Consider the following 11,154-nt stretch of genomic DNA (forward strand, 5'->3'; position numbering starts at 1 on the left):
TTTCCCTATTGACTTGCCTGATTAACATGATATTTGTCCTGGTGTCGTCTACAGAAGACATGGATGCAAATTATGCCCTGTTTCGTAACAAAAAGTCATATTCTGATTTGTAACCCCATAACATTTTTCTGAGATGTTTATTAGCCATATTTAAATGATCATTAAAAAACATTATCATATTTCCCTAAGAATGCTACATTTGATAATTCTATCAATGTCAGTCATATTTAAAGACCAAGGAGAGGGAGTGTTTATGATTAAACCTCCAAACATTTGATATCTCTAAAAAGCCCTGAATGTGCTCTGTACAGGACATCTAGACTTTAAACTGTGGCATGTAGGGTCTCAGAGAAATTCACTAAAATATAATGTCCTCTATGAGTCCCAGGAGGATATCGATGTCACATTTCAACCCAAAATGAAAACACGCATCAAATATTTGCTTGAATAAAACGACAATGACAAAATATTTTTGCACTGTGATTTTATTTTCATTTCAAGTTTCTTGTCGTGTTCTTGACAGATTCTCATCACATTCTCTGCTGAGCTTCACATCTCTGAGGGTTTGTGTTTGGACCTGTAAAGTTCTGCCATGGGCAGATTAAGAAAGAAACACAACTGGAAAGGCAGACAGCAGAGCACATCTGCGCAGACAGCTGCTGCAGACAGACAGACAGATGTGCAGGTGGAGATACAAGGTAAGATGCATGCGCGATCATTACCTCTACAATATAAGTCGTTGTCATTAGGGACGCAATAAGAAGCAGAAACCATTCATTTAAAGGTGGGGTACGCGATTTTTCAAAAACACTTTAGAAAACCGATTCGGGCCGAATAGCAGCACAAACTTGTAGCCAATCAGCAGTAAGGGGCGTAACTACTCAGGATGTGGAGGAGAACGCATTCAGTGCACTGGACGGACATTAGCCGAGCCGAGCGATAGAAAGATGGAGATGGTGGATAAAAAAACAAAAGAGGAAAACGTCTGCGGAACAAAAGAAGGCTTAAGGCAAGAAGTAGGACCCGTGTAAATATCGGATCAGCTTTCCAGTGCTGGAGAGAACTCAGGGAGTGGAAGGCCTGCGATCGGACGCCGAGGTTGCTTTGTTTCTTCTCGATAGGTGAGTAACACCGTGTCTGCGCCGCAACAGCTAAAGTCTGTCTAGTACACTGGACGCGACAAAGCTACCGTTGAAAATCATTTGAAATTTGTGTCAATACGTCATGAATGGAACGCAGCAGCAGTTTTGCTTTGTTTCACAGAACTAATCGTTGCCTGGGTTGCGTACGTATGTGTGGGATGGAGCTGTCAAAATAGGGGCGAGACACTTTTGGGGTAGGGGCGTGTTTGTTTTGTTGATTTCAAATGTCAACATTGGCTATCAGAAATCACTTACCCCACCTTTAACATCCAATAACAAGCATGGAACATTGGGGATTGCATATATTTACAGGTGAAGTTGTTTTTCTTATTCATTTATATATCAGTTTCTTTTTATTTCTTACATTTCATTAAAAATAATTGTTAAAAATAATTTTAAATGGCCACAAAGCAAAGCAAAATTCCATTATTATTATTATTATCACTACTTCTATTATGACTATTTTTATTATTAAGTAAAAGTTTTAGTGTTTAGACAAATATTATATTATAGTAAAGCTTTTGAAATGTTTCTGACCACAGGGAAACAGAAAACCGCACATAAATGCAGACGGTGATGATAGATGATTATGATCTAAAAAATACTATAATATTAATATATACACTCCTGCGCGAAAAAAGGGAGAAGCCAAAAATGACTAAATATTTAGCTTTTAATGGTGTCATTATCTGAGACAGGAGTGCATTTGCTTAATTCTTGCTAATTTCCTTACTAATAACTTGTGGTTTAGATCATTAAAAGCTTAGAGTTTAGGCATTTTGGGCTTGGCTCTTTTTTCTTTTTTTTTTGCCCAGGAGTGTAATTTGTTTAGTTATTCTAAACAAAGGCTAATTTCAGTTGAATTTTAAGGCTTCGGTTTTTAGATGCATCACTAATTATTATAATGTCCACTGAATCATCTAGATGAAGGTTTTTATGATGGTACGATACTGTAGAAGTATCACATAACAGCTGTAGAGCTTGTTTTGTGTCATTTTCAAGATATTAAGTATGTCTGCACTCTTTCACACATGTGTGTTGTTATATCAGCAATTCAAATGTGTGTGTTTTGTGTGATGCGATTGTGTGCAGATGGAGCCATGCTTAAAGGAGTAGACGGCTGCAACGCTCTTGTTCTGCCCGCCACCAAAACCAAGAAACAAAAAGTAGAGCATCCTGTAGCCAAGAAAAAAGCCCTGACAAAGAAGCAGAAGAAGAACCTGGAGAAAGTTCTGGAGCTGAAAGAGAAAAAAGCCCATGTAAGGAGAGAGAGAGTTTGTGAGACTGATGTGTCTGCTGGGTTTAGTTGATGCTGTTTGTTATATAGAAGTCATTTGTATGTTTCTCTTTCTCCGCAGAGAGCAGATATATTATCTAAACTAGCTGAGGTTCAGCTGCCCGATTCAGAGCTCAAACTGCTTTACACGACCTCTAAACTCGGCACTGGAGACAAACTCTACCAGACCAAAGAGTAAGGGATCAAACCGTACAGGACTCTGACCAGCTTATATTGAAAATATATGAAAATACGTCACTGTGTGTGCTTGCAGATCTGTGAATGAAGATCAGAATGGTGATTCAACTACTGTCAGGATCAGCAGTGTGAGCAGAGCAAACAGAAAGAGAAGAAGACAGGTGGATGATGATGATGATAAGGATGAAGAGCGATCTGAGAAGTCAGAGACATCAGAGGAGGATGATGATGAGGGGTCAGACTCATCTGAGGAAGAGGAGGAAAACCCCACAGAAGAGCCGCAGCTGCTGAGAGAGGAGGCGAAACAGAAAGAGACTGACGTTGAGGAAGAGAAGAACGATAAAGACGTGAAAGAGGAAATGCATAAGAAGGAAGACTGTAAACCTGCCGTGTTTATTCCTGTGGATCGGCTGCCGGAGATTCAGGTACAGGAAACAGATTGTTTTAAAGTGTGTGAGTATGAGAAGTTTTAGTGTGTGTTTCAAATGCAATTAATACCTATTATATCAGCATAAAGTCTGGTCCACATTGCAGCTTATTCTGATGAAAAACTGCCCACTTTAAGTGACTGCAAAATGTTAGTGTTCTTCAAACACAATTAATACATTATTCAATTCAGTTTAATTCAATTCAATACAATTCAATTCTGATCCACGTTGCAGTGACCAAAAACTGCCCACTTAAATGATGATGTTGGATGGTGGATTTATTAACTGATAAATAGATGAAAGAACAAATATGATCATTTTACTTGAAGCCTATGTATATAATGCATTATGAAAGTATTTAATGCATTAATTATGACTTTTAATGCATCACCTGTTCTCATGAATAATTGAAGAGTTCATTTGCAAAAACCGATAACTCGGTTACATTTTTTTTCCAGAAATCACGTTTTTTTTGGGTTTTTTTTATTGCGCATTCCAAGTAATATCAAACTGCAGTTGGGTTGTTTTGATTAAGTAATAATAACTTAAACAAATACAGGTAATTTACTCACATCCATACAGTTTATGATCACAACAACAACAACGTTTGTCAGGCATCTACATTGTCATCTGAGGAGATTACAAAGATTAAACAAGTGTTTTTTTAAACTCTAAAACATGAAATGTGGAGTTATCTGCTTTTGCCAAAAAACGACTGTTGGAGTTATCTGCTTTTGCTATAAAACAAATTTTTAATATGTAAAAAAACATACTTTCAATGAACTTTAATTTTGTAAATTACCTGTATTTGTTTAAGTTATTATTACTTAATCAAAACAAACCAGCTGCAGTTTGATTGATATTACTTGGAATGCGCAATAAAAAAAAAGTGATTTCTGAAAAAAAATAAAAATGGAGTTATCGGTTTTTGCAAATGAACTCTTCAATTGTAACTACAGTTTGAATGCATTATAATAATTTATTTTGACAACGTATAATGTATTAGAACACATTGTGATGATTAGTGGAATCTACAAGTATTATAATGCAATTTAGTTTACAATTGTTTATGAAAAGATATAATGCACACATACATTATGAATACCTATTATACATAAAGGTTTTGTTAACAAAGTTCTTGCTTGGATTTGAATCATTTTGGGTTGATTCACTTTGATCTGATTCAGTCCTGAAGCCTGGTTCACTCGATCTATCTTGCTGGTCCTAATAAAGTTATCAATTGACTTTGCAGTTTTTACTTGCATTTGGCTCTTGGTTTTGGATTCCGGGTGTAATTCTTCATGTGAATTGCAGGAGGCTCGTCTGAGGTTGCCGATCTTGGCGGAGGAGCAGGTGATCATGGAGGCGGTGAGGGAAAAAGAGTGTGTGGTGTTGTGTGGAGAGACGGGCAGCGGGAAAACCACACAGGTGCCTCAGTTCCTGTATGAGGCGGGATACGCCAGGTAACGTCATAGCCGGGGAGCCGCTGCCTGTATATGATCTGTGCTGTCTGTCTCTCATTGTTTGCTTCTCTGTTTCTCAGCTCTGGTGGTATTATTGGTGTGACGGAGCCCAGGAGAGTGGCGGCGATCAGCATGTCTCACCGTGTTGCCACTGAGATGAATTTACCCAGCGGGTATGACATCTGTGCAGTAAAGAAATACAGTGATGTTAGCACGGTTCAGAGGTGTTGTTAGGCACGACATGACCATATTAACCATATTAAAACCACTGTGCCGAACAGCCTTGAGTAGCTCTATTAACAGATTATAGTATTAAATATATTATCAGACTAAATATAGACAGATTATTGTTATTATTGCTATTAATAATAATCATCGTCATCATTATGGCAATTCTTCATTAACCTAAAGTTACGTTTCAAATATTCAGATTTGGCACTTATATAATTCAACACATGTTTACAAGTGCATGTTTATGCAAAGCTTATCCAATCAAATGCATTTTAGAATATTCTACATGAAATCAAAATGCACCCTTTTTACATACATATTTTTAAATGCATATTTTTGCTCTTATTATGTGCATTTCATCAGGTGTATTTATGCATTTTATTTTCTGAGCATAGTTGAGTTAAACCTGTCTGCCACAGGACAGGTCATTGTCTGAGACACGATTTCAGTCGTAACTAAATTTAAAAAAAATATGCACTGCCGTTCAGAAGTTTGGTGTCAGTAAAATTTTTTTATGTTTTTGAAAGCAGTCTCTTCTGCTGCTCACCAAGGCTATATTTATTAGATAAAAAATACAGTTAAAACAGTAATATTGTGAACTATTATTACAATTTAAAAGAACTGTTTTCTATCTGAATACATTGTAAAAAGGGATTTATTCCTGTGATCAAAGCTGAATTTTCAGCATCATTACTCTAGTCTTCAGTGTCACATGATCCTTCAGAAATCATTCTAATATGCTGATTTGCTGCTCAATAAACTTTTCTGATTATTATCAATGCTGAACACAGTTGCATTGCTTCATATTTTTTTCTGGAAACTGTGATATAATTTTTGGGTGGATTCTTTGATTCATCCAAATAGCTATGCAAGCATTTTAGGCTTAAAATTAATTTCATGTTGACTTTAACCTGCTCTGTTAATTCTACTGTCCTGATGTGTTTGTGTGCATGACAGCAGTTATTTTAGAGCTTTTACAAACATCCTGCATGAAGTCTGTGCAGCTTTAATGCCAAATTGAAGTAAACTGAAATAAGTGTGTGTGTGTTCAGGGTGGTGTCTTATCAGATCAGGTATGAGGGGAATGTGACAGAAAACACAAAGATCAAGTTTATGACAGACGGTGTCCTGCTGAAAGAAATTCAGAAGGTAATGCACATGCACAAACATGCACCACATATTACATTATATAATGCATCTTCTTTCTCTTAACATCCATGTCATGATGCATGTTTTTGCAGGATTTCCTGCTGCAGAAATACAGTGTGGTCATCATAGATGAAGCTCATGAGCGCAGCGTCTACACCGATATCCTCATCGGCCTCCTGTCACGCATCGTCCCACTCCGCAACAAGGTAACACGCGTGAACATGCGTGATGGAGAGGTTAAATCTGTGTGGTTGGCATGTCTATAATGCAATCTGTGGTTCACAGAAAGGCTTACCCATGAAGCTGATCATCATGTCGGCGACGCTTCGCGTGGAGGACTTCACCGAGAACAAGAGACTCTTCCGAACTCCTCCACCGGTCATCAAGGTGTCCCATTCATCTATATGACTCTTATTTCTCCTCTATAACATGTGTTCATGTCATTATCACACGTCACATTGACATGATGTAGGGCACTATGAAATCTGTTTTTTGTTTTTTTTTCCCGTTTTAATGTTTCTGAAATTCAGTTTAATGGTTAAATTAGCTGTTAGCAATCAAAAACATGTCTAATTAATTGAAATCATGGAATTTACACAGTCAACAGTTTATTAAAAGTTTAACAAAATTGTACTTTTTAGGGCCCTATGAAATCAGTTTTATTTTTTTTCCAAATTCCACGTTTTCCACGTTTTTCAATGATTCTGGATTCTCTCTTTTTTTTAAATTTTTTTATTTGAATGTTTCTGGATTCCATTTTAATGGTTAAGTTTAATTTTAGTAATCAAAAAAATGTTTCTAATTATACAGTTTATCCACAATTTATTAAAAGTTTAACAAAAATTAAAATGTTAACATCCTATGAAATCTGTTTTATTAGTTTTTTTTCCAAATTTAGTATTTTCCATTTAAATTTTTGAATAGTTTAATTGAATTTGAATAATCATTAAGCATGTATTATCAATTAAATTCATAAAACTTAAGTAATTTATTAAAATTTTTACAAAAATAGGGCCCTATGAAATGTTTTATTTTTTCAGAAATTCTGTGTTTTAATTTTTCTGTATTTATGGTTTAATATAAATGTATAATTAAAAACGGTGGTAATCAAATTAAGGCTTCAGGCATGTATTCTGCAGATTATGATAAATTAAACATTTAAAGGATTAGTTCACCCAAAAATGAAAATTCTGTCATTAATTACTCATACCCTCATGTCGTTCCAAACCCGTAAGACCTTCGTTCATCTTCAGAACACAGAGCTTTCTGACCCTGCATAGACAGCAACACAGTTAATTTGTGTTCTGAAGATGAATGAAGGTCTTAAGGGTTTTTCATTTTTCAAATTTGTATTTTTTGGTGAAGTATCCCTTTAAGCGTTAGAAAATCTTCTGTAGGTGATCACACAAAGTAAAATTTATTTTACATTATTAAAAAAAAAAAGTATTTTAAATTAAAAATAAAAATCAACCTAAAAATAACCAATCGAGAATGTTCATATGTTGTCATTAGGTTGTCACAAAAATCTCACCAACCAACCCTCTACATTGTGAGTAAATCACTCGCATATGCGACTAAATCTTCACTCTGGGCGACTAAATGATGTCTAATATTAGCCAATTGATGATAAATTCTCAGATTTTACTCGCCAGTGTGAGTTGGAGGTTAAGTATAAGTTTAGCTCAGATATATTTTCACTCGCCGAACACTCTCTGACTGAGCGCTTCAGAGTTTCACTCTCCGTCAAGCGATCTGTGCTGTTTTACAGTTCATCTCAATGGATGTGCAACGCACCTGTATTTAACGTACCGTAAACTCTAGTGTGAAGATCATATTATAATGCTTGACTGACTGATGTTAAGAGTGTATTTTCAGATATTTATAAAACTGTGCCATTTTACAAAAATATATATATATATATATATATATTTATACTGTATATATTTATCAGTCTGGCGAGTAAACAAATAAATTTACTAGCCAATGGCGATTCAATTGCCAAGGTGTTCGTAGAGGGCTGCCAACATTCTAGGAAGGTTAGTTTTTGGTTAAAAAATAAAACTTAAAAATAACCGTTAGGAAACATTCTGTATAAGTTATTTTTAGGTTGTCTCAAAAAAACCTCTATGAAATGTTCTGGGAATGTTATTTCATGGTTGTAAAGAAGCACTTTAAAAAACATTCCTTAAATGTTATTGGATTCCCAACAAATAGCCAAACACTTTCAGGAAACAAATATGGGAACGTTCTGTGTTTAAGACACTTCTATATGCAGATGACTTTGGTTATGATCAAGAAAAAGACTTGTCCAATATATGACGGTTTTAACGCTGTATATAGGTGGAGGCCCGTCAGTTTGCGGTCACGGTTCATTTTAATAAACGCACGCCAGTGGACAACTACACTGGAGAAGCTTTCCGTAAGATCTGCAAGATTCACCGTATGCTGCCGCCAGGTCAGTTAAACACGCATAGATGGAAAACTCATGAAGATGAATGATATGCACAGATACATGCACATGCAGCGCTGCATCATGAATGCAGGGATCTGAACACGTGTGTGTTGATGTAGGTGGGATTCTGGTGTTTCTGACGGGTCAAGCGGAGGTTCATTCTGTGTGTCGCAGACTGAGGAAGGCTTTCCCTTACAGACCCCACCGAGAGCACACCGGTACACAGACACATCTCGCACTCACTAAGCACCCATTATGCTTAACTGTACTGGGAAATCGCTAACCAAAAGGAGCTGAATACACTTTACATTGTCTTTTTTTGTACGTAAATGTTTAATTGAAATACCTTAAATAGTTAAGCAGCCTTCCCAACAATACAAACTGAATGTTCTTTCAGATTCGATGGAAACAGAGGAAGATCTGAAGTCAAAAAGAGCAAAGAAAAAGAAGAATATGGTATGATGACATGTATTCTAAGAAGGTTTTGCTAACATTTCCATTAGGTTATGAAAACCTTATTTCTGAGTGTTCACTGAATGTTCAAAACATCCAATTTTTAATTTTTTTAAAGTGCCCCTATTATGCATTTTCCAATATTACCTTTCATGCAGTGTGTAATGTAGCTGTCTGTGAATGTAAACGATCTGCAAAGTTGCAAAGCCGACAGTGCACGGTAAGTAAAGTTATTGTCTCTAAAAAAAAAAAAAGAATCTGAACAGCCTAAAAAAGTCGTCAGGAATTCCAGTCTCACTGTAACACAATTGCATAATTCCCGCCTGTGTTCTACATTGTTCGCCTGCGAACAACTTGACCCGCCCTCAAACACTATAGCATGCGCTGGACGCGGTAGACCAATCACAAAGGACTGGACCATCTAACCAATCAGAGCAGAGCAGGTTCACGGAAAGGAGGGGTTTAGAGAGACTGAATCTTCGAACTGCTTCGAACGAATCGTTTACGAATCATTGAGAACTGAGGCGATATTAAATGTATATTATAAGAAAACGGAAGTGTTTTTTTTATCTTGCATGCATGTAAACCTGTTTTAGGAGCCTCCCAAAACAATATTATGAACCTTAAAAATGGCATAATAGGGGCACTTTAAAAGCACCTTTTTTTTGGGGGGGGGTTACACAAATGTTAAGGGAACATTCCATTTTAACATTTTGCAAACATTGTGGTAATGTTACTTTTGAATGTTCTTTGAACGTTCTGAAACGAGTAGTAACATTTAAAAAACGTTAGATGAATATCCAACTAAAACATTTCAGAAATAAAATATTCCTTTTTTGGTTCCTTCGTTATTATTATTAAATACCACATAACTTTAAATAAACGTTTGATCATAACCTTGAGAGAACCTTGCCAGAACGTTCTGAGAACATTCCCTCATATATGGGATTGTCTGATTCTCGTTGTCCCAACATGAAAACTACAGATAATGCTAATACACACTAAATACATGTAGTCATGCAATGTTTATGTTATTAACATTAACAATTTGAAAACAAAGTATAACAGTATTAATAATTTGCACGGTTTGACATGATTTAAGCTAATTTTGCAATCGTTTAATCACCATTTGTTTTTTCAGTTGGTCAGAACAAAACTGGCAGACATGTTACTTACTTGTTTAGATGACATTTTCGGGTCAAACATCTTATTTTGGACATACTTCCAAGACGTAGTATCTGTAATTCCGAAGTACAGTGAATATCCACACTGGCTCGTTGACTGACAGCCACACACACTCCTCAAAACATTAGATTCATCCGTACTGAGGAGCCGTGCCAATGCACAACCAATGTAAAGAAGATAATTGCAGGTTTCAAACAGAGAGGGCGACAAACAGCAAATATTATGGACTGTAGCTTTAATGCTGATTTTAAAATGTACTAATTCGTTTTTGAAAATTCTGGTATCTCTAAAGTATCTGTTAATATTAGATAATGCACTGTGAACTAACATGAACAGTTAACAATGGCATTTATATTATCTGACATTAAAAAAGATTAATAAATGCTGTAAAAATATTTAGCTCATTTTTATTTTGAAGTCATAACTGAACTGAATTGTAGTCTACAATATAGCATACTGCTAGTTGAAACATTTGTGGTTGCATACTATTTCTCATACTATTTATTAAAACAGTATGCAGTATCCAGGATATTTTGTGCAGGAAGTGTGCTGTATTCTCAACACAGTCACAATCTCTGTCTCAGTCCCTCCCGAGGATCAATCTGGACAGTTACTCGGCTCTGCCTGTGGACGAGGGTGATGAGGATCGTCAGGCAGGCATTGATGACAATGATAATGAGGGTTCAGACCTGGAGCTGGGAGATCATCCAGACAGCGATCACGGTGAGAGACTCTTACATATGCAGGTGTGTTTCATCTGTGCTTGACTGTATGTGTTTTAATGTGTGTGTGTTTGCTGTGGTCAGAGGAGAAGGCCGATCCGTCCATCCCGCTGTATGTGCTTCCTCTCTACTCTCTGTTGGCTCCTGAGCAGCAGGCAAAGGTATGTGCCTTACTTCAGTGTCCTGGAATAACACTGGAGTGAAGTTATTGTCCAATAACTAGTGTTTTCCACATTTATTCCAAAAATATATTGATTTACTTTAAGACAATTCAATAGTACAATAGAAACGATTTAATATTATAGTATAAATGAATGTAATTTTCTGAAATTAATAACATGATTTGTTATATTTTAAAGCTTTTAATGTAAGTGAATCATGAGAAAATGGATGTCCGCAGCCACACTTTTGGAGTATATTGACAATTTAATATATATATATAATATATATAATTA

At 36.0% G+C, this 11,154-nt stretch overlaps 2 protein-coding genes across 2 annotated transcripts in view; both read left to right on the forward strand.

Moving 5' to 3' along the window:
* The window catches only part of LOC107699650 (septin-5-like), a 26,023-nt gene extending 23,541 nt beyond the window's left edge, over positions 1 to 2,482 (forward strand). The window contains exon 12 of the transcript XR_001635483.1: positions 2,473 to 2,482. The gene's annotated coding sequence lies outside the window, so the exon portion shown is untranslated. The remainder of the gene's footprint in view (positions 1 to 2,472) is intronic.
* Positions 1 to 11,154, forward strand: part of dhx37 (DEAH (Asp-Glu-Ala-His) box polypeptide 37) — a 24,385-nt gene that overhangs the window by 1,142 nt on the left and 12,089 nt on the right. Inside the window, exons 2-15 of the mRNA XM_016500968.1 lie at positions 524 to 698; positions 2,235 to 2,401; positions 2,501 to 2,613; positions 2,693 to 3,041; positions 4,359 to 4,507; positions 4,588 to 4,680; positions 5,791 to 5,887; positions 5,980 to 6,093; positions 6,173 to 6,274; positions 8,228 to 8,342; positions 8,459 to 8,557; positions 8,737 to 8,795; positions 10,562 to 10,700; positions 10,784 to 10,860. Coding sequence (XP_016356454.1) covers positions 593 to 698; positions 2,235 to 2,401; positions 2,501 to 2,613; positions 2,693 to 3,041; positions 4,359 to 4,507; positions 4,588 to 4,680; positions 5,791 to 5,887; positions 5,980 to 6,093; positions 6,173 to 6,274; positions 8,228 to 8,342; positions 8,459 to 8,557; positions 8,737 to 8,795; positions 10,562 to 10,700; positions 10,784 to 10,860 — 1,779 coding nt within the window. The 5' untranslated portion in view covers positions 524 to 592. The remainder of the gene's footprint in view (positions 1 to 523; positions 699 to 2,234; positions 2,402 to 2,500; positions 2,614 to 2,692; positions 3,042 to 4,358; positions 4,508 to 4,587; positions 4,681 to 5,790; positions 5,888 to 5,979; positions 6,094 to 6,172; positions 6,275 to 8,227; positions 8,343 to 8,458; positions 8,558 to 8,736; positions 8,796 to 10,561; positions 10,701 to 10,783; positions 10,861 to 11,154) is intronic.

This window comes from Sinocyclocheilus anshuiensis, unplaced genomic scaffold (assembly GCF_001515605.1).
Source record: "Sinocyclocheilus anshuiensis isolate Anshui unplaced genomic scaffold, SAMN03320099.WGS_v1.1 scaffold714, whole genome shotgun sequence".
Classification (NCBI taxonomy): Eukaryota; Metazoa; Chordata; class Actinopteri; order Cypriniformes; family Cyprinidae; genus Sinocyclocheilus; species Sinocyclocheilus anshuiensis.